Source organism: Mytilus trossulus, chromosome 7 (assembly GCF_036588685.1).
Source record: "Mytilus trossulus isolate FHL-02 chromosome 7, PNRI_Mtr1.1.1.hap1, whole genome shotgun sequence".
Taxonomy (NCBI): domain Eukaryota; kingdom Metazoa; phylum Mollusca; class Bivalvia; order Mytilida; family Mytilidae; genus Mytilus; species Mytilus trossulus.
In genome coordinates, this window is record NC_086379.1 from 77,703,788 (window position 1) to 77,731,454 (window position 27,667).

Sequence of the window (27,667 nt, forward strand, 5' to 3'; positions counted from 1 at the left end):
ACTGATATGGATTGATACATGGATGAGGGTTCAACTTATATACGAGTTAAAAGTAAAATTAAACAAATGAAACTGCGAGCTACTGCTCACTGATGATACCCCCGCCGCAAGTGGATAATATAAATAGTGTAACAATATGCAAGTGTTCGGTAAACAGGAAGTTGTCGAGTGATGAATCTGAAAACGCATCACACGGTATAGCTGACTTATATAAATCCTGAAACCAAATTTCAGAAATCCTTGTATTGTAGTTCCTGAGAAAAATGTGACGATAAATATTCATGGGACGGACGGACTGACTGAAAGACTGACGGACTGGCGGACTGACGGAATGACGGACGGACAGACAGAGGTAAAACAGTATACCCCCTTTTTTAAAGCGGGGGTATAAAAACAAATCCAATAAAAAAGTTCCTAACTAAAATGTCTAAATGGTCAAATAAAAAAACTCAAACAAATGGATAACAACTTTCATATTCTTAACTTGGTGATTTCAACGACTTAATTCCTCTTGCATTATTTATGTAATGCTTTGAATTGTTAACGTAAAAGTAGTTGTTTCATTATCATTTTGGCGTTAATTTAGGATGAGTTTCTGTTTGATGTGTCGTCATGCTTTGTAGAAGAACCCTTATGTGCCAACAGTTTTTTAAAAACAGTAATTTTCATAATTACTTTACCAATGATATGTCATTTCAACGCAGAAGTGCTGGATAATAGAAAATGATTTAAGATTTGATGTTCAATATCTTATTAGTTTACCTTTTGTACAAAAGCATGTTTATACGAGTCAAATTTTCTGTTAAATTTGACTAGTTTAAAGAACGAAAGATCAGAGAAGGTTTTTCTATACATTCATATAGGTTAAAATAAGTATATAAAGTCAGACTTTAATTTGTGTGGTCGTTTTGATAGATTTTATTTTAAATCTGCCAGATTCCCCTACATATTTTATACCAATGTAGACTAGTCATGGTTATTGAACCTTATTCGGTTCGAATAGTTAATTTAATACTATATATTTAAATTGCTTAAGATTGTCCAGGCATTTAAATATGTTAGAAAGAGAACCATTTGTAGAAAAGTAAATCATCTATTTCAGTTGTTTTCATATAGGATATTAAGTAGCACTGTATTTAAAAATTTTAAAATGAAAGAAAACAGCAGTATAGAGTTACAGTTGTATTGCATGGTTTATTAAGAAAGAAATGATGCAAATATTAAATGATATTGTCAGAGTGTGGATATATTTTAATGGAGTTTAATGCATGTTTTTATAACTGATTATTAAATCTGCAGATTTACTTTGAAACAACTATCCATGATCAACGAACAACGATAAAACAATAAATGTCACCGTTCGGCATTAAACAATGAGCGGAAACCATACCGTGTAATAAGCTTAAAGCAATCTCCAATAATGATAATAAATTGATCTTAAGACATGTTCAAGATTTATGGAGGAGATTGTTTATATAAACTTTTCCAAAGCTATAGTTAAAAAACAACTTTAAGTTTTTTATCATTGCTATGAACGAACAACAGTGTTTCTTTAACTTTAACTGAAATCATATCACTAATATCTTCGTTATATTTGTTTGACTTTGTAACTGCTATTTCGATGAGTATATTGTATACGAATCTCGTCTAACGTACATATACTTTTCCTGTTATCTATGATTTGTACACATACTTTTCCCGTTATCTATCATAAATAATACATATACTGTTCCTGTTATCTATGATGAGTACATATACTTTTCCTGTTATCTATGATTTGTACACATACTTTTCCTGTTATCTATGATTTGTACACATACTTTTCCTGTTATCTATGATGAGTACACATCCTTTTCCTGTTGTTTATGATGAGTACATGTACTTTCACTGCTATCTATGATGAGTACACATCCTTTTCCTGTTGTTTATGATGAGTACATGTACTTTCACTGCTATCTATGATGAGTACACATCCTTTTCCTGTTGTTTATGATGAGTACACATCCTTTTCCTGTTGTTTATGATGAGTACACATACTTTTCCTGTTATCTATGATGAGTACACATCCTTTTCCTGTTGTTTATGATGAGTACACATCCTTTTCCTGTTGTTTATGATGAGTACACATACTTTTCCTGTTATCTATGATGAGTACACATCCTTTTCCTGTTGTTTATGATGAGTACATGTACTTTCACTGCTATCTATGATGAGTTAATTTATTGAAAACCTTTGTTTTTGATTGACTGAAACGAACTTGCACCACAGTTGACGACGACATATCTGTTTGATTTGTCGTAGCCACTGTCTCGTGTTTGACTCACATCACTACGATGCATAATCTCAATTTTATTTTGTTATGGGATAACACTTAAAAAAAACTAGTAAGACATAAGCTGCATACCCTTCAAGAGCAATAATAAAGAAAAGAAATCTTAAATGTTTTTTTGGTCGGAATCTACCAAATACTTCAAAAGAGTTCCTTTTGTTTTAATTGATTGTTATTCTACCTAAATTTTTAGTTAACTCCTATTTTTCAAAAGATTCACATTTTTTCTTGCTTATTTATTTTTCATTGTCTTTGTTGGTTCTATCGGTGATGGGGTTGTCTATTCTTTGTCATCATTTAATGTTATATCATTTCAAACTTTACCATTAGAAATGTATAACTATTTATGATACATGTAAAAGAGGAACAGTCAAACTCATAGATCTAAAAAAAGAAAAGAAAAAAGAAGCTTAAAACGGCATGGCAATCAATGAAAAAGACAAACAGACAAATAATGTTACACAAAGACAACACATAGAAAACTAAATACTAAGCAACACGAACCCCATTAACTGGGGTAATCTCTGAGGTAAGCTGCGGAAGTGTAAGCAGATCCTGCTCCACATGTGCGAAACGTCGTGTTGCTCAAGTTATTACAAACCCGGTAAATAGTCTAATTCAGTAGGTCACATTCATAAAAAGGGAAGGAGATTGTAGTTACGGCGTAATGAACCTATCCGATATGATCTGTGTAATGTAGGTTTAGAATTGTGATCATTTGTACACACGACCAATATTCTATTATGTGGTAATATCTTCGTATTGAAGTACTGTTGTAACGTTTCCAAATTAAAAAAAAAAGTGATTAAGTTTACTGTGTATAAATAAGATAATATCTACAGGTTAGATTAAATACATAAACATCAATCACTACACTATTCTTTGATGTCTTATATCACCAACTTAGCAATCAGCACTTCTATGTTGGCATGAATTATCATTGGTTTTGACGTGTTAATATATAAACTGTTTACATAACTTTGAAATAATTATCTGAAATACTAAGGGTTTACTTCCCCATGCATAGATTATTTTAGTTAATTTGGAGACATCTTTCGGATTTTTATGTCCTCTATATATAATATGTTACATGTATCCAAGCAAGATGAACTCAAACAGTTGTGGTACTATACTTATCTGTTCTTGATGAATTGTAGCAAGATATGATAGAAATTTAAGAAATGAAATCCTTTTGACAGATCCGTCACAAAACTTAATGTTTATGTGGATTATGTTTCGAAACATGCATCTTATATTTGAGAAAACTTATTTGGTGGTTCGATTGTCATTCCTATGCCTACTCATATGTTACTTCCAACAACTTCTGTCACATTCATTTTGTAATCTTGAGAATAAAATTGGATATAAGTTCAGTCGTTCCAAGGTCTAAGAGATAAACTGTTTGTCACGGCTTTGTTCCTCCATAATAAACCAGTTCCGGAATTTTGCTGGTAGCTGTCCTTGGGGAGGGTGTCGTTTATCCTTTGCACAAGCATTTTTAATAGACTCCGCTGTAAATATCTCAGCTTTTCTGGCACTCATAAGGAAACGAATATAGCTAGATACTGTTGGTTGGTTAAGGCTTAGTGCACTGAATTGTTTTGGTCTTGCCGTTGGAGGTCTTTTTGTTCCTTGCAGTTCCTGATCCTTGTTTGACCTTGCTTTTGGCGTATTTAACCGTTCCACTATTTTGTTGACTTCATATTTAGACTTTGTTTGAAAAGCAGGTGCTTTTTGAATGAATGTTTTATATTCAGGTACATATTCGTAATTCCTTTTCGACATTTTACAGCATCAATTCAAGTCATGAATTTTTTATAATACAGCTGGTATTTCATATGTTGTTTTTTTTATACTTTCAGTATTTTTATAGGTACTTATATAGAATAAAACATAAATTCCATTTTAAAAAATGCTGAAGAAGTCATAAAATGATTGACATTCACACCATGTGGCAATCGGTGTTACAAAACACAAATTTTACTTTACAAAATCCCATTAGAAACACGGCATGAAAACCAATCGAAACAAAATATACTTTCATCCTGATAATCTTAAAAAACAATTCACAAGCATTATCACTACAGAACGTAAATACTTCATTTCTAAAATTGTCACTTTCTCCAGAAAATATAATGTTACATACCAAAAGAGTAAATTTGCCTTTATATGCTTGTTTCTTTTTAACACAAACTCGTAAAAGTTTCAAATTAAACTTTTCAATAATAAAAAGTCTTTTAAATTTTGTCAACCGATTGAGTAGTTTTATTAAAATAACATGCTGTATTATATATGTATCATATTTATAATATATATTTTATATTTACATAAACATGTTAATATAAAAAGTTTTGCATCATGTTATCATATAATTTTTTAGAAAAAAAAAATGAACGTAAAACTGTATAATGTATTTTGTGTATAATTTGCTGTATTTGGCAAGACTTTTTGGAATTTTGGTCCTCGATGCTCTTCAGCTCCGTTCTTTATTTTACCTTTTTTACTTTTTTGGATTCGAATGCACTGGTGGGTCTTTAAATTGAGGACTTGAATTTTGAATGGAAAATCTCCACAAAAATTACCAGATAAAACTGAATTCTAAATTGAATTTAGATGTATCTGGATCTAAGCGATTCAGATTTGTACTTAAGCAACAGCACTGAGATATTAATCATTCCAACTCATCCCATTCCATGTATATCGATTTATTCTTGACTACCAATTTAACGTTTGCTGAAAATTTACATTTATTAAATTGTATCCGATTAACATAACTTTCAAGATAATATAACAATTTAGTAAAATTCATTTTATCTTTGTTTCGCCATCTTATATTCTTCTCAAAAAAAATTGTGATATATGAAAAAAAAAACTCATATATTGATGACAACCATTGCTTAATCACAAGATTCCGTGATTAAGATTAAAGCCACACGTGACAAAGAAAACATTATACACCAAATGATTAGCTGTATTATCGACGAATACACAACAGTCACATATCCTTTAATTCATGTTTAAAGAGTAGAACAATATTAATTCTGTACTGTATCAATAATTCAATATTTGTTTCTGAATACTTGTATTGTGTTTATTTTAAATGTCACATTTTTCTTTACTTAATTGATTTTCTTATACATTTTTACTGATATAATGTTTCATATTTTGATAACTGTTTTAGGCAAGATTGATACAACAAAGGTGTCAATGTTGGTCCCTTTTGGGAGATATTTTGCTACAACAGGGTCATACATAACATTAAGGACATTAATTAAAAATACAAAGCAAACTTAATTATTTCGTGTAAATTGAACATTTTAATTATATGTTGAAATAAATCATTTTGAACTGATAAAATATAAACGGGCTATGAATCTATACAAGAAGTTAATTGTGTAATCTATGTTGACAAATGGTTTGGAACGATCATAAATTGAAAAAAAACCGTTAAAACAATGAAAGTATTGTATATCCCACATTTTGTTGTTTCATAAAAATTAATAAAAAAAAGATTTAATTTAAGAAATAATGCAGAAAAGGGTAGTCTAATGTCAAAATGAGAAACCAAAGGATAATTTACAGAGGCCCGGGATTTGCACCTCTATCCAAAAGTGTTAACATCGTCAACTATGAGTACTTTCCAGAATATATTACTTACATTCCTAAAGCACCTGCATTTAGAGCAGCTTCTGGTGACAAGATTAATGAGATGGTGGAAAGATTAAGCACTCCATCATCATCAGCTAGCAGAAGAAGCAGCAGCAATAGGGAACCATCCATAGATAAAAAGGGCATCGTTCAATCATCACCGGTAGACTGCAGATTAAATATTCTTAGACTGAACCAACCAACTGTATCAAGCTATATAAGATTTCAGATGAGAAGCAGAAAGGATCGATTGATCAATGTTGAGGATATAAGGAATTCTTGTGATAAATATAACAGGCATCCTCCACCAGGATATGTACAAGCGAGGTATAGGAACTGGTTGACTGTAGAGGGACATACACTCTGGAATTAAGAACTAATGAACCGCATATACAAAATGCATAATGTAAAATTTCTAATTTTGTTTTGTTTTGTAAGGCATAGTTTAATGTTTATTCTAAGTGGAGACACTTTTCAAGACGGTATTAACAAGTTTGACATTCAAGTGCTTCGTGTTGCTACAATTGAATAGAAGTAAGTTATTAAATAAATAAAGAGAAGATAATTCACTACATATCGGACTGATTTACTGATAGTTTTATTTGTATTGAAGCCAATATATCCCTAATATACCCCTAAAGATTACATATCAAAACCAAATGATAATATTAAGAATGCAAAATTCAGTTGGTAAGATATGTCTTGACGCGGGCATCTTGTTAATGATAATTTATGTAAAATGACAGCGATATGTACGGCACTAAACAACAAAATTCTCTATTGTTCTATATCATTTCGCCGGATAAGCCGAATATGGCTGTTGATAAAAGGATACGATATCGTTCAACATAAAACTTGATTGTCTTATTTCGATTGTCTGCTATATTTCGTATAAAGAGTATCAAAATTGTACTTTTTTTTATAAGTTCCATAAAAGAGCTATTGAAAGTTTAATTTGTATAGTGTTTACTATTATTTCTATTATCATATATAATTCAACAAGCACAAATTGTATGCAAATTTACCAAAATCTAAGACATAGTCCATTTACCGTTCCGTGACATTAATCATAAGGAACATATTGCTTCTACATCTTAAAGACGAACACTGTTCACGTTGCACTCCGTTAAGTTAACATGTTGTATAAATATATTTCTCAATATATAAACCATGATCTAGGAAGAATTGTTATGGCTGTACGATTTTTAAATACGCAGAAGGACAGTTTATTCAGCACTATTTCTTTTTGGATAAAATGAAAATAACACGTTATTGAGTGCATGCGTCCGCAACGCTATATGGATTTCCTTTCATCAGAAACGCTCAAAACTGTATATAATTCCGGAGCACCTAATATCACGGATTCATGTTGCTTAGTCTTTAGTTTTCTATGTTGTGTTGTTTGTACCACAATTTGTTCTTTTTTTCTTTTTTAGCCATTACGTTTTCGGTTTATTTTCGATCTATGAGTTTGAATGCCCCCTTAGTATCTTTTGTCCTCTTTTGAAAGCCAAGGATGTATAAGAACCGATTCATTCGAAGAGCTATATAACTACAACGGAATGTAAAATACCCAAATATATCTAAGGTGAACATTGTTTTAGGTAGTTGAAATTTTATTTTCTTTAAAAATTTCAAGTTAAATTTATTAACAGAAAATATTTGAAAGGTTTATTATAATTACATGAACGGTAAATTTTATTACACCAGATGCACGTTTCTTCAGTTATGCTTGAGACCAACATTTAGAAAATCCAAAGCTTATTTAAATGACGAAGAACTATATACCAACAAAGGACGAAAATGGACAAAGCCGGGCAAGAAATTAGAGCTTTGCATGAGAGAGATACATTCATTTATCAACATAATTTCAAATATTTTGTAATGCATATTTTAATTTGACAAATTTCATTCAAAATTTCATGTTAGTATCGAAGAACTGACAACTGAGCTGTTGATACCCTCGGTTACTTATGGTCCACAGTAGAGGTATCGACCAAGTGTTGCAAAAAAATGAAAACAATGTAAACTTTTCTAAAAGCAAGACAAAATGCTTTGTCTTCACCTGCATGCATATGAAATTCCTTTGTTAATGAGTGTAACATAATTCAATCGATTCTCCATATAAATTGATGCAAATTGTCTGTGTACAATGAGTGTTTTAAATATAATTTCAAATTAATATCAAACAGGAAGTGTTTGCACAGTGTATGTTAAACTTTTTAAATTTGTCAACTAGGATGTAGCTGCACGATAGATCTTACAACTAATTATACGCTACAACTCAATATTATCAAGATGCAGACCAAACATAAAAAGCATTCCAATTAAAAACCAGGAAATTCTTATCGAACTTATTATTAATTGCACTAAATGATAGAATAAGACAGCAAGATCAGAAAAAAATGCACTTACTGAAATCTGCATTCTAAGTACAAAACTGTTTATTGTCAACCTAGATGAAAGAAGACCGCTTCTTTTATAGAGATAAATTACGATCAGCATCTTTTGCATTATCAGTACAGAAGTGTATGCAATTTGGTATTGTCAATTACTTACAAATTCACATTCATAATTCTCTTTTCCATGCAAGAAATCAATATATGTGTATTCAGTCTAATAATATACAATGATATTAATTAATAACACCATCGATTAAATGCAATCTAAAACGATGTCTGTGTACTTTGGTACTTTTAGTTTTCTTCAGCTCTTTGACGTTTGAATTTTTTTTGGGATTCAAATAATTTAGTCTCGTGCATCACTGAGAAGCCATTAATAGTCAAAATGCGCATCTGGTGCAGTAAGATTGATACCGCTTATGTGATTAGACCGCAATTTGTATTTTGTCTCACTAATATGTTTTTCATACCTTTACCATGGTAACTTGCTTATGATTTACTATTTGATTTTTTTTTAGACTACTAGTACTCCGAATATTTTTCCAGAACTTTGGACTACTTATTTCTTGAAAGAGGAATGAGCTAACGTAAAATAAATTTTCAAATTTTGTTTTTTGTAGAGTTGAAAAAAATAATTCTAGCGCGACATTATTCTGTAGCGTGGCTATTTTATTTATTGTGTCTGTTTTGTTCACGCATCGTTGTAAATATAACGGGATTTGATGAGACTTCCGTACAAGTGATAGGTTTAGCGCTATAAAACCAGATCCAATCCACCATTTTCTATATTTGAAAATGTCTGTACCAAGTCAAGAATATGACAGTTGTTGTCCATTCGTTTGATGGGTTTTGTCATTTGATTTTGCCATGTGATTACGGACTTTCCTCGGAGTTTAGTATTTTTGTGATTTTACTTTTTTGTTAAATTAGCGAAAGTGTTTTGGTTCTATTTAGTTATTTGAAAGCGAATACATCATAAAAGTTAAATTGTAGCTTGAACATAATTTACTTTGCCTTACAGAAACCAAAGGAATATGGATTAGATTCTGAGAACAATCCCTATAAATCAGAGCGATAATAAAAATAATAAAAACATTTCTCGAACTCATCGCACAGGCACCTTATATATGAATGTGTTAATGATGAGTGTCATTATCACTTTGTTTGTGATAATAATATTATTTCAAAACTCAGAAAGAAATACATTTCTAAATATTAAAATATTGCAAACACTTCTGTACTGAAAATGCAAAACTTGATGTTTGTTATTTATCAATAAGCGGTCTTCTCTAATCTAGTTAGATACATAAATAGTTTAGAACTCTTTATAGTGCAAATTTCATAAAGTATTTTTTTCTGATTTTTCTTTATGTTATTCTGTCATTTAGTGTTGTCAATAAGAACGTTGTCCTACTGTTACATATTTTTGTGTCTATTTGTATAAAAAGAATTGAAAAGAACTGATTTTAATTAAGACAAAGGTTTTGTAGTTGCTCATACTACATAATAGTTTGATTAAAACGAAATTTTGATTGCCTTTACAACATTGTTTTATTCGAGCGTCACTACTGAGTCTTTTGTAGACGAAACGCTCGTCTGGCGCAAATATACAATTTTGATCCTGGTATCTATGATGAGTTTATTTGCTGAATACGAAAACTTGTCATATGCGAATGTGAAGCATGACGTGTGACCAGTCAACTTTCCAAACGTCAAATGTATAAACAAAAACCTGGTGCATTTACTTTTTTTAATACAAGAATATAGAAACGTGATTTATAATATTCAAAGTAATACAAAGTGCAAACTCAAGTGACATTTTCACACATGCATGCAGGTGTATGCATATAAAAATTGAACATGAATATAGGACTGATCTTTTATATAAAACCCAGTACTTTCCATCTTTGGTTTTGTGTGTAGTGTTTTGTGAGCTGCTGTCTGTTTGCTTCTTTTGAATGCCCCTTGGTATCTTTCATTTGCAAAGCAATACATGTACTAATCGTCGAACGCTATCGTTTCGAACAAAATTCAATTCTTCATTTAATATGTCTAATGCATTGCTGCATATACGGCTATATATTCAATACTCATAATATTTCTTCTTCAATTTGATAATTCATTGCATACATTTTTCAATTCATTTTTCTTCTTCAGTTCTTGGTAGAGTACAGTAAGCAAACACCAACATCATTGTCACCCGGCAAAAATTACAAAATGATATAAGATATAAGATACTACCTTAATTTCTTGTCTTTTTTGGTGCGGTGACCTATACTTATATCTTTTTAAATTAACGATACAAGATTTTTTGCATATATGAAATATTCTGTCATATGTTGGTCAGAATCCCAAACTGCCTTTATACCTCTGTAAGTTTAGACATATGACGGTGGAACACACCAGGCTGGGATTTTTAATTTTCGGCTGGTTATTTTAAGTGCATTCTTTAAACGACCGTATATAGTTGAGATATATTAATTATCTTTTTAACTATATTCAATCAGTTTCATTTTACTAAATGCTTACCAAATTATCTATACAAAGTCTGTGGTTTAAAAACAAGTTAATACTAGTATCTGTTTTAAAAGTCAACTACTGACAAACTTTAAAAGTTCACATTTCACATTCACTATTCCATGCAAGATATTAATATACGTTTCCAGTGTCAACACATTCTGTTTTATATCTTCTTTTAATATATTTGTAATATTACCTAAGAACACAGTTGATTAAATGCAATCTAAAACGATGTCAGATCTGCTAAGCGATTGAGAAATGTAATTTATAACACATAATAGACAGATACATCAAGTAAGGCCTAACTATCATATATCATAATCTAACGAGTCTAAACTACTTTTGTTGGTATTTGTTGATAGAAAGCTAGATCTCATACTTTTCGAACCATTTACATTCAACCAATTCTTATACGCCATTGGAAAATACCTTTGAGATGGTGGTAAATTAAGTCTGTCACAAGCATTTGTAATTTCTGTTACCTTCAATTTTCGTTGATTAGCACTCCTCATTCGTAGCCTGATTTTACTTGCTACTGTTGGCTGACTTAATCTGTCAACGCTACAATTTTGAGATTCATATGACGACGGCTCTGGGTGTAGAGATTTTATCTCCGATTCAGTTTCCAATTTAGGAGTTCGCATCCGAGGTGTGTATAATCGTTTAGATATTTCTGTCGCTTCACTTCCCGACACAGTTCTGAATGCGGGTGCTTTTGGGATGTATGCCTTGTATTCCGGAACATATTCGTAGGTGATTAAACTAGTTTTAACATCCACAAAAACAGGCTTTCTGCCACATTTTCGATGATTTTCTACTTTCCGTTTCATTGTCCTGTTCTCTAATGAAATGTTTGTGCTGTAAATATTCCTAATGTTGTGTTTCTGAACAGATTGATACCCTGTACTGAAAGCCATTGCTATCCAACGTAAAAATGTCACAAGTTACAATAAAATAAACATGTGATCTTGTGCAAACATGGATAATTGTGTATCTATTGACTTGATTTTTAAAATATTCACTTGTGCGTATAAACTTCCTTATTAAGTGAGTTGGTAAAGGTGAGTAAATGAGAAGATTGCATCACTATCTTCAATTATCAATCACTAAGGAAAATGTCAAATGGGTTAAGGGTCCTACAATACATGTGTCTATGGTAAAAACAAACAAAAGATAAAGTTTGATAAATAGAAATACAAACATACTTATTAAAGGTACTATACCATTCTTTATACCAATAAAGGAAAGTTTAAATATTTTTATCAATCGTCCTTCAAGAAAGCAAACTTGTCAGGCTATTTAAGTTAAATGCAAAATTAGAGAGAAATAACATTCAACAAATCATAGGTGGTTGAGTATCACGATTTGTATTGTCGTAAGTAATTGACATTTGTCTGGTGAACCAGTGTTTGTGCAGATTGTGAAACCGTTTATGTATAACAAGTATAAGAGATTTGTATTGTCATATGTAGTTGACATTTGTCTGGTGAACCAGTTTTTTTGCAGATTGTGAAACCGTTTATGTATTACAAGTATAAGAGATTTGTGTTGTCGTAAGTAATTGACATTTGTCTGGTGAACCAGTGTGTGTGCAGATTGTGAAACCGTTTATGTATTACAAATATAAGAGATTTGTATTGTCATATGTAGTTGACATTTGTCTGGTGAACCAGTGTTTGTGCAGGTTGTGAAACCGTTTATGTATTACAAGTATAAGAGATTTGTATTGTCATAGGTAATTGACATTTGTCTGGTGAACCAGTGTTTGTGCAGATTATGAACCAGTGTTTGCGCTAATTATGAAACCGTTTATGTATTACAAGTATAAGAGCTTTAGCATGTAATAGATAATGTTAAATGAAAATTTAATAGCTGAACACATAGACGAAAGATGTTAAAGAAACCGAGGGACAATTGAAATTCAAAGTAGAAGAAAACAGAAAATGTTCAGGAACAAAAGCATTGTTAGAGAACAAGTAAACGAACCAGAAAATATTTCTTTTGGTGTACCACTCTGCAGATGGCATAAATGATATGTGTTACCAAGTTGAAAAAAGGGCTATTTTCAATTTCTTATAAATGACTTAGTTTATTAAAACAAACTTGGACTTTTCATAAGGGTTTATATTTTCCAAATTTGTTGGATGATAGTACAAATATTACCACATTCCGACTCTGGAGAAACTTAATATGTGTAGAGGTATATATAGGTATTCTTGTGGGATAAAACTTATGGTAGGTTTACCCATTAAAAAATACGATAAGTCATGTGTAGTATAATTTATTTATAAAAAAACCAAATACAAAACCATTAACAAATAACATGGTAAAAGTTAAAATCAATCTTTTAAATCTGAAAATATAAAGATTTATAATGCATTTAAATCTCACTATGAAAAATAAGAATATACATTAAAAATACCTATGTTGTCGATAATTTATTTTCATATCTATCGTCATCTACTGTCAATTTAAAAGGAATTTATAAGATGAAAACTTCATAACAATTCATGTTAACTCGTTTTGATAACTAAAGGGTAAATTGTGGTTAGTATTTGCAGATGAAATAGCAACCAGAAAACAAACAAGAAAGACGTATATAAGACAATATGAACTTTAAAGTTTATGTCGTTGCTGTGTAAACTCTTGTTTGTTATGAGTCATTGAGCTCAAATTTTAGATTTTTGGTGTTGAATGCTCTTAAACTTCATATTGGATTTAGGCCTACTCTCTAACATGTTTGGTTCGAGTCTTAGGTAGACAAAACGCGAGTATGGCGAACTGAATTATATGCCTGGTATCTTTGATGAATCTATAAGACAGATGTATAAACTGATTAAAGAGTATAGGAGGATAGGATTTAATATTTCTATGTAAACTTAAAAGAGCATTCTTTGATATGTATATTGGTATATGTGTTTTGATATTTAGCATACCTTTATTTTCCTTTTCACACACACACACACGAACACGCATATATAATAACATTTGGCTAATGCGTTACACTTACTATTTATTTGTAGGTCGACCGTCATCGTCACAAGTAACAGAGTCTGCCCAGTCACAAGTTATTTTCTTTGGATTAAATCTTAATTCACTTGGACATCTATAATGGAATGTTCGTCCCATATGACATACAAAATATTTATTACAGTTATTTGGGTCTTGAAAATATCCAAATGGTTTTCGTCTACACGAGAATGAGTCTGAAAAAAACAAAAGTAAATTGAATTGAAATATTTTTTAAATAAAGCAATTGAAAATGGAGCATTAATATTATGTTTTTAAACATATATCCAGAGTTTCCTCATAGTTTGACAACTGTCGTTCCTGATTTCTCTGGGCCAGCAGTAGAACGGTAGCTTAAATTGGTGTGTTTGATTCTCCGGAATGCCAAATTACGCGGCCATGTCCTGTCGAAATGGGGGCGTACGTGTAGCGTAAGTGCCAAGCTTTCTGCACATTACATTACCCTTTCAACAACTCTCTAAGGTTCTGAATATACATGAAATACACTCATATACAGTTCATCCGAGTCCATATAGAATCCATAAAAAGAATAATAGTTTAACTATCAAGTGCTCCCTGGTCTAATTCTTCGTTATTTGTCGGGCTTCCCCTACGTTCCATTTACAGCAAATATTGATTTTAATGGAACTGGAATCATTTTTTAATGATACACTTTGTTCATAAAATGGTATAATTTTATTAAGGTACTAAAAGTATGGTTGACTCAGGCAAATCATTTAGAATGAAATTCAAAACAGTGTGGCTGTGGCCATTGATTGACACATTAAATTTATCCATTGACTAGGACAATTTAAGTGAACGTTTGTATGTAACGACCACTGCTCACAATGCACTTTTAAAAGACACTTAAACTATGGGGTCACCAAAGGTTCTCAACACCTAAATAAAGTAATTCGAAAAATTAATCAGAAATAACACGATTTTTTGATTTATATCAATTATATAAATCAAAACATAAAGATTATTCCTGATTAATTTTTCGAATTATTTTATAATTGAAGGCGTTTAGAAACCTTTGGTGACCACACAGTGTAAATGTCTATAGTAGGTACGTCGTGAACAGTGATCGTTACATACAAACGTTCACGTAAATTGTCCCAGTCAATAAATGAATTTAATCTGTCAATCAATGGCCACAGCCACACTGTTTTGAATGTCATTCTAATTTAAGTTCAAAATTTAAATTGTGAAATACGATGTAGGCAGCAACGTTAGAGAATTGTATAATGAAACTAATAAGTATAACTTAAATATTAGTCAAAGGCGGCATAACTCAATATATTTATATTTATAAGGTGACAAACCTGATTTCTTATAGAAATTAATATTGAAATTTAAAAAATACCTAAATACGACCGGGATATATTTATTTCATACATATGCTTTCTGATATATATACACTTTTGATGTTTTTATGATTGAATTCATTAAATTGCATGGACAATAAATTTAACAATTGTTGATTATACAATGATAGTATTTGTGTGTGTGTTATGTTACTGAAAGTTAAAAAAAAAATCAATGTAGAAATGCAAAGTGATACCATTGAAACACAAATTACATTTTGACACATTCAACAATTCCATCCAATTTTTAAAAGGATTAAAAGACAATTTTACAACAGAAATGATGAACTGTCTTTTTGGATTTTTAGATTCACCTTCACCAGTACTAATAATTAATAATTGGAACCCAAGGATGTATAAAAACAAACTTGAACAGTAGAAAAGTAATAAAGAGCATAAAGATAATAGTCAGATAGCTCTAAAGTGACACAAAAGATACTTGAATTATTCTTTGATATCATCATAATTACAAAAATACTAGATTTTAAAGATACTACAAAGCGGTGTTTTTTTAATGCGAGTACAACCCCTTTCAATCATAATGGATCTGTTGGTCTTCTTTATCAAAAATTTATTACGTGGTTACAATTACACTTTTACTTACATTTTCCGTAAACCATCGCGGTTGGTGCCCAGATTGCAGGTGGTGCTATCTTATTGGGTTCGGTTTCGTAGTGTAAATCTGCTGTCCACAACTTTGTAGTAGCTTCCGGTATTGGAGAAAATGTAGTCGGAGTTTTCATCGTCGTCGTCGTCGTTGCTGTAGTCGTTGTTACTGTTGTTGGGGTTATATGACGAGGTGTTGTTGTCTTCGGATCTATTTTTCTGGTCGTACTTGATGTGAGATTTAATACTTTAGTTCTTTCTATATTTTTTAATGTTGATGATAATGCATGTGTCAGAGGAAATGGTACTACTGATGATGAGCATGTTTTACTGAAGTCATCCAGGGATAGAGACCAGACCATGCTACCACCATATCCTTCTCTAGCTATCCATTCTGCCTACAATTAATACAGTTATACTGTTGAATAGTAATTTGGTTGGAGATGATTCACATTTCGTATGAGTCAAACTGGGATTTTATTCATTCAAAGCATTAGAAATTGTGTAAACAGAACAAAATCTATCTTGGTTTTTGCTAGTATGTATAAGGCTCCGTGTTGAAGGCCGTACTTTAAATTATATTGGTTTACTTTTAAAAAATTATGACTTGGATGGAGAGTTGTTTCATTGGCACTCATGACGAGGTAACAGTAGTCAATTGGAAGAAGTTTGCAATAAATATAGTAAAAAAAAACAGAATATATGTCTTCAGTGATCTGGTAACGGTTTCATTAGCTGCAAATAGCGAATAAATGTAAAACAAACTATCAAACACTCGATATTTTGGCGTCTGCTCGATGTTACAGCTGGTGATGTCCTAGACCTTGAAAAGTTTAAAATAACATAGGTTTCTTGTTTAAAAAATGTCTGTTCATTTACTATATTTGGCTTTATAAGAGGGTTGATCTCTGGTACGCCACTTTTAAGCACCTGGATATTGAATTTACCTTAGTTCTCACGCTGTCCTCGTCGTCATAGCCGATCCACAGATCTCCTTTCACATAGTAAGGCACCATTTGTTCTTCATCTCTGTATACCTTACCTTGGCCGTCTTTTTGCAACTGACATATCTAGTTTGATATAAACAATATAAATTAAGGTTGTATAAATTTCTCTTTGTGTATTAGACAAAAACAATATAGCATAAAAAAATACTTGCATCAACAGTTAACAAAATTGAAACAAGACTATTTGGCCTTGAATGTTTGCCCCTAATATTTTATTAACTGTGCATTTGCATTCAGATATCGGAGATAAAATTTATTGGTTCATAGTGTATTAATTTACGTTTTTTGATTGAGTTAAGCCTGCCAATTGATATTTTATCGTGTGTTGTCTATGTTGTGATGTTATGCTTTGGTTTCCGGAAAAAGGGAGAAGGTTTGGTACCATTAAAACGTTTAATCCCGCTGCAAATGTTTGCACCTGTCCTAAGTCAGGAATCTGATGCACAGTACATGTTTCGTTAGTCTCTAGAGAAACTTGAGAAGTTGTTTTGAATTTTCATGTTCGAGTGAACCATTAAACAAGTGGATTCAATGCATTGTCATAAATGAACCTAGAGTTTTTATAATTTTTGTGCGTCTGTAACACTTTTCTGAATATACCTTCAATGTGAACGTTTAAACCCAAACATTCTAAAGCAAGGGAGGTAATAATAAATGAATGTGCGAGTTATACGACAGGAAGTGACCACATGGACCAATCAGTTAGTTGTTCACATGTTGTTTAAATATGCTTAGCGTTTATACATTACAAAATGTTCATTTGCTTAATCTAAAGACTTTCTCTTAAATCACTTACATATTTATGTTTTTTGTTCTTATTAGAGAAACATTTATTAAACATTATTTTTTAATAATTTTTCCATTACTAGAGAAACCTTTTTTCATACAGTTGTCACACATAAATTTTTATTCATGAAGATTCAACAAAGACGTTATAGTAATATACCTCGTAATATGAATAAAATCCTATTTCCTGAGTAAATGATCCTTTTGGACCAGGTCCGGTGACAGGTGCACCGATACCAAAATCATTGACTGGATCTGCCAGAACAAATGACCGACCATACGTTGCTATTCCAATGTTGAGTTTATGTTTAGGTGTGCCCTTAGAAACCCAGTACTTTGCTGCTTTCTCCTGAAAAAATATAGTCTTTACAATAAAAGAAATCTTATGGTTTTTCACAGAAAAATAATTCTTACCGTATTTCAAAGTAAAGTTGTAATTGCTATAAAAATGTGTATACAAATAACTATTGTTAAAAAAATAAATAAAATGTTTAGTCAAAGCGGACAACATTGAACTTAAATACATTGTACCTTTATTTTAACTGGAAAATCTTAGACTTCTAGTTTATATAAATGTATATAATTTCTGTGTTCCTATTTTAGTGTCATTTTAGTTTTTTGATTGAACGACGTCCAGTCCTGCATATTTAGTGTTTGAAAAGACGTATGACATGACACCGGTTGACATGACACTATATAATATTATAGTAATACTATAATATTATATAGTGTCATGTCAACCGGTGTCATGTCATACGTTTTTTCAGTTCATACATGTGATTTTTCAAAACTCTTTCAAACTAATCTAACATTTTCTAAATTTAGGTTTATTCAGTACACCAATGTTTTAAGTAATTGTCACGATGTTCTTAAAATTGACATTTGTAAATATGTATGGAGCTTGTAAAATATCTCACCCATGTTAATTTATTTTGTTTGTAAATGTATAAAACTAGAAAAACTATCTAAGACAATTAACCCTCATGTTTTTCTTTAAACTTTAATTCCATTTGACAAATTAAATAAATACCATAGAAAGTAATCAGTTTCATTTGTACAACGGGGTTTAATCATATGTGTTTGAAGCTATCGTTATAAAACAAAATATTTTACAATAGATATTGCTGCTGCAAAGCTAGCATTTTTCTATGATTATTCAGTCGTAAAACCATGCCTATATAATGCAGTCACACCACTGACAATTGGGCAATTCTTGTTTGGTTTTGTGTGGAATCAGTGTAATTATGTTCTTTTACTCTTTCTAAAACGCGTATATGATTCCAAGCCAGTTTTTAATGCCTTGTTTCTGTCTCTTGTCTTAATTTTATAGTGCTTTTATTGTATTCTATTTTAAAATTGGTTGCCTCCTTATGAGTTTTTCATCGACATTTTTGGTTTCCGTGTAATATGGTTTATTAACTCCACAATTTCCTCAGTCATAATAACTTTCCATCATTACCGAACTGAACAAAGAAATAACACGACGGGTGCCGTATACGGTACAGGAAATGATTATGCTTACCCTTCAGGGGCACCTGATTTCACTCCCGTTTTTAGTGGAGTGCGTGTTGTTACTTATTTATTATTTTTAACTGTTGATGTAAATGTCCCTTGATTTTGTGAGTCTTAGTTTACTCCTTGGTGTTGATTGTTATTGTCTCCTCTGATAACATATCATATCACGATATTCACTTGGCAAGGATTACAATAATAACATATCATATCACGATATTCACTTGGCAAGGATTACAATAATAACATATCATATCACGATATTCACTTAGCAAGGATAACAATAATAACAATATCATATCACGATATTCACTTGGCAAGGATTACAATAATAACAATATCATATCACGATATTCACTTGGCAAGGATTACAATAATAACAATATCATATCACGATATTCACTTGGCAAGGATTACAATAATAACAATATCATATCACGATATTCACTTGGCAAGGATTACAATAAAAACATATCATATCACGATATTCACTAGGAAGGATTATATTACGATAATGTTCCCTGTGAACATGAGGGGTTGGACCTTATCTTTTGGCTTACGAAGAAGCATAACACGAGTCTGCTGTTTTGATGTTTTACAATATGATTAAGCAAAGACTTACGGTGTTCATGTTAGCAGAACCAGTATCCTTGCTGCTACCAAACAATGGACTATTATGACCTGTTTTCCTTTCCCATCCGCCATGAAAATCGTATGACATTAAGTTTAGAAAGTCCAAATATCTGCAATAATGAACATTTAAAATTAGGCATGTTTTATGATTATGTAAATTCGTGTTTGCATAATTAAACAAATGATATCATTTGATAATTTCCCGTTCCTAGAAAACTGATCAAAAGCTAAGTTGGTTTGACAATTTCATTTTAATAAATATTGGTATAATATATGTTTTGTTGACACAGAAAAAAAGTAAAAAGGTAATGTTGTAAAAGGGTACAATTATCAATTTAAAACTATTGATAAAGCCCAGACTAAACTGGTTTTAACTGATTCTGCTTTTGTCGTAGACTGGTGTTTGATTATAAACGGGTGCATTTCTATGTCATCGTTTTGTCGGCCATGGTTTTGCTTTGCTTAAGCATTTAGGTTCAACCGTTAACTCACTAAAATTTTGAATCATCATCTACGTGGATATGTCGGAAATGTTTAGAGAAGAAGTATATACAATTACAAACCTAATAAATCAAGTACAATAAAAAAAAAAGTCACGGCAGTATGCCAAGGAGGAGTATTTGTAATTTTTAAAATTATCTTTACTATTGTTGTAAAGTCTTTCAACCACTCTTTCGGTTGTGTGTGATTTGTTTGAAATGTTTACTAATATATTTAACGCTCTGTAAAATGCGCTTTGTGTGCAGTATTTATTTACGATTCAAATATATACCCTTACTTAGATATTTACGATTCAAATATATACCCTTACTAAGATAATGTTGGTATAACTGAAACCTTTACACCTTTCCACTTCCGCTGAGACTAGTAGTTGTTGAGACTGTACGCGGTGCATACAATGTGTTTTTTAATATGATTTTACTCACTTAGATAGTGTTGGTGTATCGTAAACCGAATATTAAACATTTCTACCAATAGGAGCAGCAGCTTATGACTATGAGTTGTGTACCGTGTTTTTTTTTTATGATTTAGGTATGTATTATACTTGCTTAGATAGTGTTGGTATATCGTATCCCGAATCTACCACCTTTCTACCAGTAGGTACCGCCGCTGAGACTAGTAGTCTACGACGTAAAGATTTCTGTGCCTCCATATCAAAAGCCTCTTTAATTTCCTACATCAAAAATAGAACAAGCATTGAAAAGCTGTAATTGTTGTAAAATGGATCTTGATGATACTAATATTATTTTCGGGGAATGACCATTTTATTTTTTTTGGAAGAGAGAATGAGTAAATAACTTTGCACAAGGGTGAATTAAAATGAATATTCAGCAACACAAAATGAATGAATCAAATATGTGCAAAAGTGAAAAGATGCATAGCAACAGATGACAACAATTGATCAATCCAGGGGAAACTATCCTACCTTCACCCCCTCCTTAAACCAAAAGCTTGGTCCCTTATTATAATGAGACGAAAAATAAAAAAAAATAATAATAAATATGCATTTTAAAAGTAAAATAACAAAAATACTGAACTTAGAGGAAACTCAATTCGGAAAGTCCATAAGCACATGGCAAAATCAAATAACAAAACGCATAAAAAACGAATGGACAAGAACTGTCATATTCCGGACTTGGTACAGGCATTTACAAATGTAGAAAATGGTGGATTAAACCTGGTTCTATAGCGCTAACCCTCTCACTTTAATGACAGTCTTATCAAATTCCGTTATATTTACATTGATGCGTTAAATAAACAGACACAATAAATAAAATATTCAAAATATGGGTACATCAGTCATCATCGTATAACAATTTTAAAAGGAACAATTTAACAGAACAGAAAAGCATCTACTATCTACGAACACATTGATTGATTTGAGTGTCTGACGTCACAAATTGCTTTATACGTCACATAAATTTGTCGTTCAATGTGCATACAAACAATTTTAAAATTTACATAGGCAATGTTAGCATACAGGTGTAAAAAAAAAAGTATGTAAGAATAAATTTGAGAAATAGACCGAGATTTAAACTAGTATAGTTAATTCCACTACACGATTGAATGATTATGACGTTTTTGGTTCAACGTATATAGTAATTCATAATAGAAATATATCATTATGACATATAATAGAACAATATCATACTGACGGGATCTTTTAAAGTACAGAGTCACGTTATAAGAACAAAAGAAATACAAAAAGTCGCATATAGAAAACAAACCACCAAAAAATGAAAGCCAATACAAACACATAGACGAGATGTATAAGTACCGAGCCACGTCAAACGGATATCACATAAAACCATTCAACAGTAAAAGTAATATTAATAATAGAACAAAGACAAATGAAAGAACAATGAAACACGTTGTTAAGATGATAAACAATATCAGTACGCAGAATCTATACACCAAGACCATCGTGTTTGATACGGAATAGTTATCAACAAGGTCTTAGTACCTTCCGATGTTAAACGATGTTAAATAAAGGCAAAAGTAGTATACCGCTGTTCAAAACTCATAAATCCATGGACAAACAAGAATGTGTCCTCAGTACACGAATGCCCCACTCGCACTATCATTTTCCATGTTCAGTGGACGGTAAAATTGTGGTAAAAACTCTAATTTGGCATTAAAATTAGAAAGATCATATCATAGGGAACATGTGTACTAAGTTTGAAGTCGATTGGACTACAACTTCATCAAAAACTACCTTGACCAAAAACTTTAACCTGAAGCGGGACAGACGGACGGACGAACGGACGCACAGACCAGAAAACATAATGCCCCTCTACTATCGTAGGTGGGGCATAAAAACAAAATTGGGGTAACAAACTACAACCGAGGGAAACGCTAAAACTAAATTCAAAGTTGAAGGTTGTAATGAGAACAGCACAAATTTAGTGGAATGAAAATAACTTGAATTACCTTAAGAAGGAGGGCAAAGTTAGGTTTATCCTCCATTTTCCCTTGTCTGAGAGTTGGATATTCCCAGTCGATATCTAATCCATCAAAGTTGTGTTTACGTAAAAATTCCATCGTAGACATTATGAACGTCATCCGGTTTTCTGGCGTCGCCACCATATCAGAAAAAGCTTTACTGCCTGCATTCCATCCACCTATAGCTAACATTGTCTTAACTCCTCGTGTTTTATTCTTTTTACCATTGAATTCTTTATACCTGAAAACTCAAATAAATAACAGTCAATTAAATTATATAATGTGTATCAATGATTTAAATTATATTTTAATCATATATTTTTGTTTTGATATGTATTAGAACAAACGGTTTTGGTCACAATTAAATCTTCATAAAATATATATTACGCATAGAAATGAATGGATATGCCATCTTTTAATTGCCATCTTTATTAAAAGATATAATTTTCGCTGATGACTGCATAAAATAATACATTTTGTTTGGTATTGTATGGTTGGCCATCTTTGTTCGCATAACAATGTGAAACAAAACACAAATTGAATGTTTACAATTATTTGGCTTTTTAACTATTTTGATGTGAGCGTCACTGGTGAGTCTTCGGTCTGGCGTATCAAAAATATAAGATAATTATATGTGTTTGTAATGTCAAAAATAACTTACAACTTTTCATCATTGTACTCTGTAAACACAAGTTTCTTGCCTTCCAATCTAGCAAATGCATAAACAATATGTGTACAGAGATCTGGGTTGATATTGTCAGGTGTAAACTTGGCGCCATTGTTACGATACTGGGCCCAGTTAGTGAAGTAGCATATTCGTCGAAAAGTCTTTATTTCTGAAAAAAGAAAAACTTACTCAAAGTCTACTTCCAATCAAACATAAACACGAGATATTTTAGTTGTTTTACTGTTAGAAGACATTTCTTCCAGAAAAGCTACTGCTGATCTTAACATACAACTTAGATCTTTGGAAACAAAAATAGTTCTCAAAATGCATTTTTTTCTTTTGTCAATTGATGATAAACTCTAAGGGGATGAATTTAAGCTGCTTTTGAAATATTTACCGAACGTAGAAATAGGAAAATACATGCTGATGGTGTCTATGCATAGATCACAAAAATTGCTTGAATCTTAGATATACTACTAGGTTGACTCTTTTTGTAAAAGAAAAGAGGAACGAAAGATACCAAAGGACAGTCAAACTCGTAAATCCAAAACAAACTGACAACGCCATGGCTAAAAATGAAAAAGACAAACAGAAAAACAATAGTACACATGACACAACATAGAAAACTAAAGAATAAACAACACGAACCCAACCAATAACTAGGGGTGATCTCAGGTGCTCCGGAAGGGTAAGCAGATCCTGCTCCACATGCGGCACCCGTCATGTTGCTTATTTGATTACAAATCCGGTAAATAGTATAATTCGGTAGGTCAAATTCATGAAAGGGAAGGGGATTGTAGTTACGACGTAAGGAAAATATCCGATATCATTTGTGAAAGGGTTATTCCATAACGGTCAACCAACTCGTGATGGCGTTCGTAAAATTTACGAAGGGATGATTGTAAATGTTCTTACCCTGTGTTGTCAGCTATGTAATCAGTGTTTCGGTACTGAGATGTTTTATTGAATATTTTTCTTAAATTTTGGAAAGACAAAATGTATTAAGAAAATAGATTCACGAGTCACTCAGAAAAATTTGTCCTTACTGAAATGTGTTTGGCTATTAGTGTTTTGTCCCTATTGGTCATCCCGTGTTTCGAAACTTTTACATCTTTGGATTCTATTATTAGGCCGCAGGTGTTTCTGATAAAGTTAATCCAGAAAAGCGCTTCTGAGTTTTCTCGTTTGAATTGTTTTACATTGTCTTATCGGGGTCTTTTATGGCTGACTATACGGTATGGGCTTTGTTCGTTGTTGAAGGCCGTACGGTGACATATAGTTGTTAATGTCTGTGTCATTTTGGTCTTTTGTGGATAGTTGTCTCATTGGCAATCATACCACATCTTTTTTTATAAGATTACTAAGGACCAATTTTATATTTTTTATTACCACATTGTTCATCTGTCCCATCTAAACAGTCTTGATCACCATCACAGACAAAGGCATTGTTCACACAGACTCCATTACTACACTGAAAATTATCATCCGGGCATCTTCTCGTGTTATCGTCTGTTCTTGCTAAAATATATCAAAATTAATCATGCTTTTTGTATATCTTTAACTGATTCACTGTCTTTATCGACCAAAATTTAGCCTCCAAGTCTTTTCCAAAAATATGTCACGAAACTCGTTAATTTTAGAACCAAACTATGCACTTGGAAAATCCCAATGCAAAGGTATCGCGCTTCTACTGCTGCCAAATGTCACTATTTGCGGGAGCTTTCACCCATGGAAGCTCCCAAATGGAAACTATGTGAGCGATTTGTGTCCACCATTTTAAACAAAACAGTTAATTTAACAATGCTATAGGCTTTTAAAAGTATGTAGAAGCAAATAAAAACAACATTAAAATACATTTGTAAGCCCACTTGAAGGTTTTTTAGGACTACAAAAGAGTCCTCCTGTACGTATACATGGCGATTTGAAAAGTTTTCATGTAAGCTACTGCTATGCATCTGCCTACGAATAAAAAAATCCCTGCACGACCGTCTAAAGCAAAGGCCAACACATCTCACTGTAATTTCACACGAAGCAAAAAACAATGCAAGTTCAAACGGCGTTTAAAATCCATCAAATAGGATGGGGTATAAGTGAAAACTGGATGGGGTATAAGTGAAAACTCGACAACAGTCAATTCGTCCTAACAAGAATCTAAGTTTAATCTAGAATTTGATATAAAAGTGATATATGACTTACGACAGGATTGTTCATCTGAACTATCAGAGCAGTCTGGATCATTGTCACACACCCATTGTTTCGGTATACATGTACCAGTCTTACATCTGAATTGTGTTTCTAAGCAGTCTTTAAGTTAAGAAAAAACGTTCATTAATATATAATCACTGTCTGTAAATCAAACGATGCTCTCGCCCACTATCAAATCAGAATTATGACAGAAGTTTTTCCCGTAAAATAAGAAGTAAAAAAAAAATCAGTGTAATTCCTTTTTGTATGCAGTATCATTATTACGAGTCATCATAATCAGTCTTATATATGTGTAATTGAATATATGCCTATTAAATGAGTCATCTTAAATTGTTTTTGTTTAAACTGCTTGTTTTAATATTGGCGAATATACTTTTGGGACCAAAGATTGACGTTTATTTTAAAGCATAAATTTTACATGATTACTTAGTATAAAGGATAAATTAACGCCATTAATATTCATTAGTGAAATATAAAACTCTATACATACCTTGTTGTGCATTTAAATATCCTATTTGAATTATAACAATGAATAAAACGTTAAGTCCCAGTTCCTGAAAATGAAATTAAGGCATTGCGTACATTCATGTTTGTGAGTAGGAAAACTGTTTGATAAGTTAAACTTATAGTACAGCAGAAAGTGACATGCATGAAATTATTATGATTGTTTTTATTATCAAATACTTATAAAAATCGACTGTTACTTTCCGATATCGTTTTGAAAATAAATACAGCCATCACTATAACGTTATTAGTACACGTGTTATAAATACGAGCTTGCAAACAAATATTCTCAAACTGATACAAATAATATATTATAACTTGCGTACCAAAAGATTTTGAATAAAAATATCTAATGTTTTATCATAATTTATAATTAATTAATTAAATTTGGTTCTTACCATGTCATTAAAGTTAACTCAATTTTAAGTAAAATTTCATTCAGTCTGAAATTTGTATTTTTCCAACAATATGGACAACAATATATAAAATGTTACCAATTAGTGTTATTTCTTAAGTAGAAAAACATGTCGGTAATTTGGAATCACAAAAAACGATCCCATTTTGTTAAATGGTTTGTACATATGCCAATTTACAGAAAAACGGTGGCTAGGTATAAATAATACAAATAGACTACACAACGTTACACAGTATACTACATCGTATTTCCTTGTCGCACACCATTTCAATTCAATACACTTTGATAAACAACCGCTAATAGGCTATAAAAATGTCAAAAGTACATGTAAAATAGATTTATAATAATTACCTATAATTACCAAAAAACATGTGTTTGCATATTTTTGTTCAGAAATTTTACTCAATCATTGTATTACTATGTGTGCCAATTGCATAAATAAGATGTTTATATTAATCCGTCAACATAAAAAAAACACCATACAGATACAATAAAATGTTTACAAAATAACCATTCACAGGTTAAAATATGTATCAATATTTATTGCAATACCTGCTTTTAATTCCATTGGAGGACACAAGATTGGAATAATCCGGGGAAAAAAAGAAAATGAAAAGGAATAATTTCCAATAATACATGTATATTAAGGAAGTACTTCAGAACTAAATACGTCAAATTTGATGAATTGCTAATTGTATATAAAATAACGTTTATAGGATGTTATATCTAATTTTATTTGAAAGTTACGTAAACGGCAAAAACAATATATTTGAATTAATAATAAGTACTAGTAATTTTGCTGAGGTGTTAACAATGAAGAAATTTAAGGAAGTGCAAAAAAGTAAATTAATTTATAAGGTAATGGCAACAGTAGTATACTGCTGTTCATTCATAAATCGATTGAGAAAAAAAACCAAATCCAGGTTACAAACTAAAACTGAGAGAATCACCTCAAATATAAGAGGAGAACAACGACACAACAGAAACGCAACACTAAATGGCAACGCACACAGAAAAGAACTATTATATTACAATGACCATTTTGCTAAACCATGATTTGAATACAGACTAAAAAAATGACCCGGTACGAACTGGCAACTTTACTAAATGTCTC

At 31.4% G+C, this 27,667-nt stretch overlaps 2 protein-coding genes across 2 annotated transcripts; both read right to left on the reverse strand.

Moving 5' to 3' along the window:
* Window positions 1-10,167: 10,167 nt before the first annotated feature.
* Window positions 10,168-12,041, reverse strand: LOC134725885 (uncharacterized). Its single transcript, XM_063590147.1, has one exon. It carries the CDS (start codon window positions 11,814-11,816, stop codon window positions 11,208-11,210), a length of 609 nt encoding a protein of 202 aa, XP_063446217.1. The 5' UTR covers window positions 11,817-12,041; the 3' UTR covers window positions 10,168-11,207.
* A 1,295-nt stretch (window positions 12,042-13,336) lies between these two features.
* Window positions 13,337-26,817, reverse strand: LOC134727267 (chitotriosidase-1-like). Its single transcript, XM_063591647.1, has 12 exons — window positions 26,537-26,817; window positions 26,125-26,188; window positions 25,626-25,733; window positions 24,819-24,947; window positions 23,424-23,598; window positions 22,751-23,003; window positions 20,869-20,993; window positions 19,809-19,929; window positions 17,835-18,023; window positions 16,829-16,951; window positions 15,880-16,279; window positions 13,337-14,105 (listed from the first exon to the last, which is right to left on the reverse strand). Exons 1-12 carry the CDS (start codon window positions 26,537-26,539, stop codon window positions 13,909-13,911), a joined length of 1,887 nt encoding a protein of 628 aa, XP_063447717.1. The 5' UTR covers window positions 26,540-26,817; the 3' UTR covers window positions 13,337-13,908.
* Window positions 26,818-27,667: the final 850 nt, after the last annotated feature.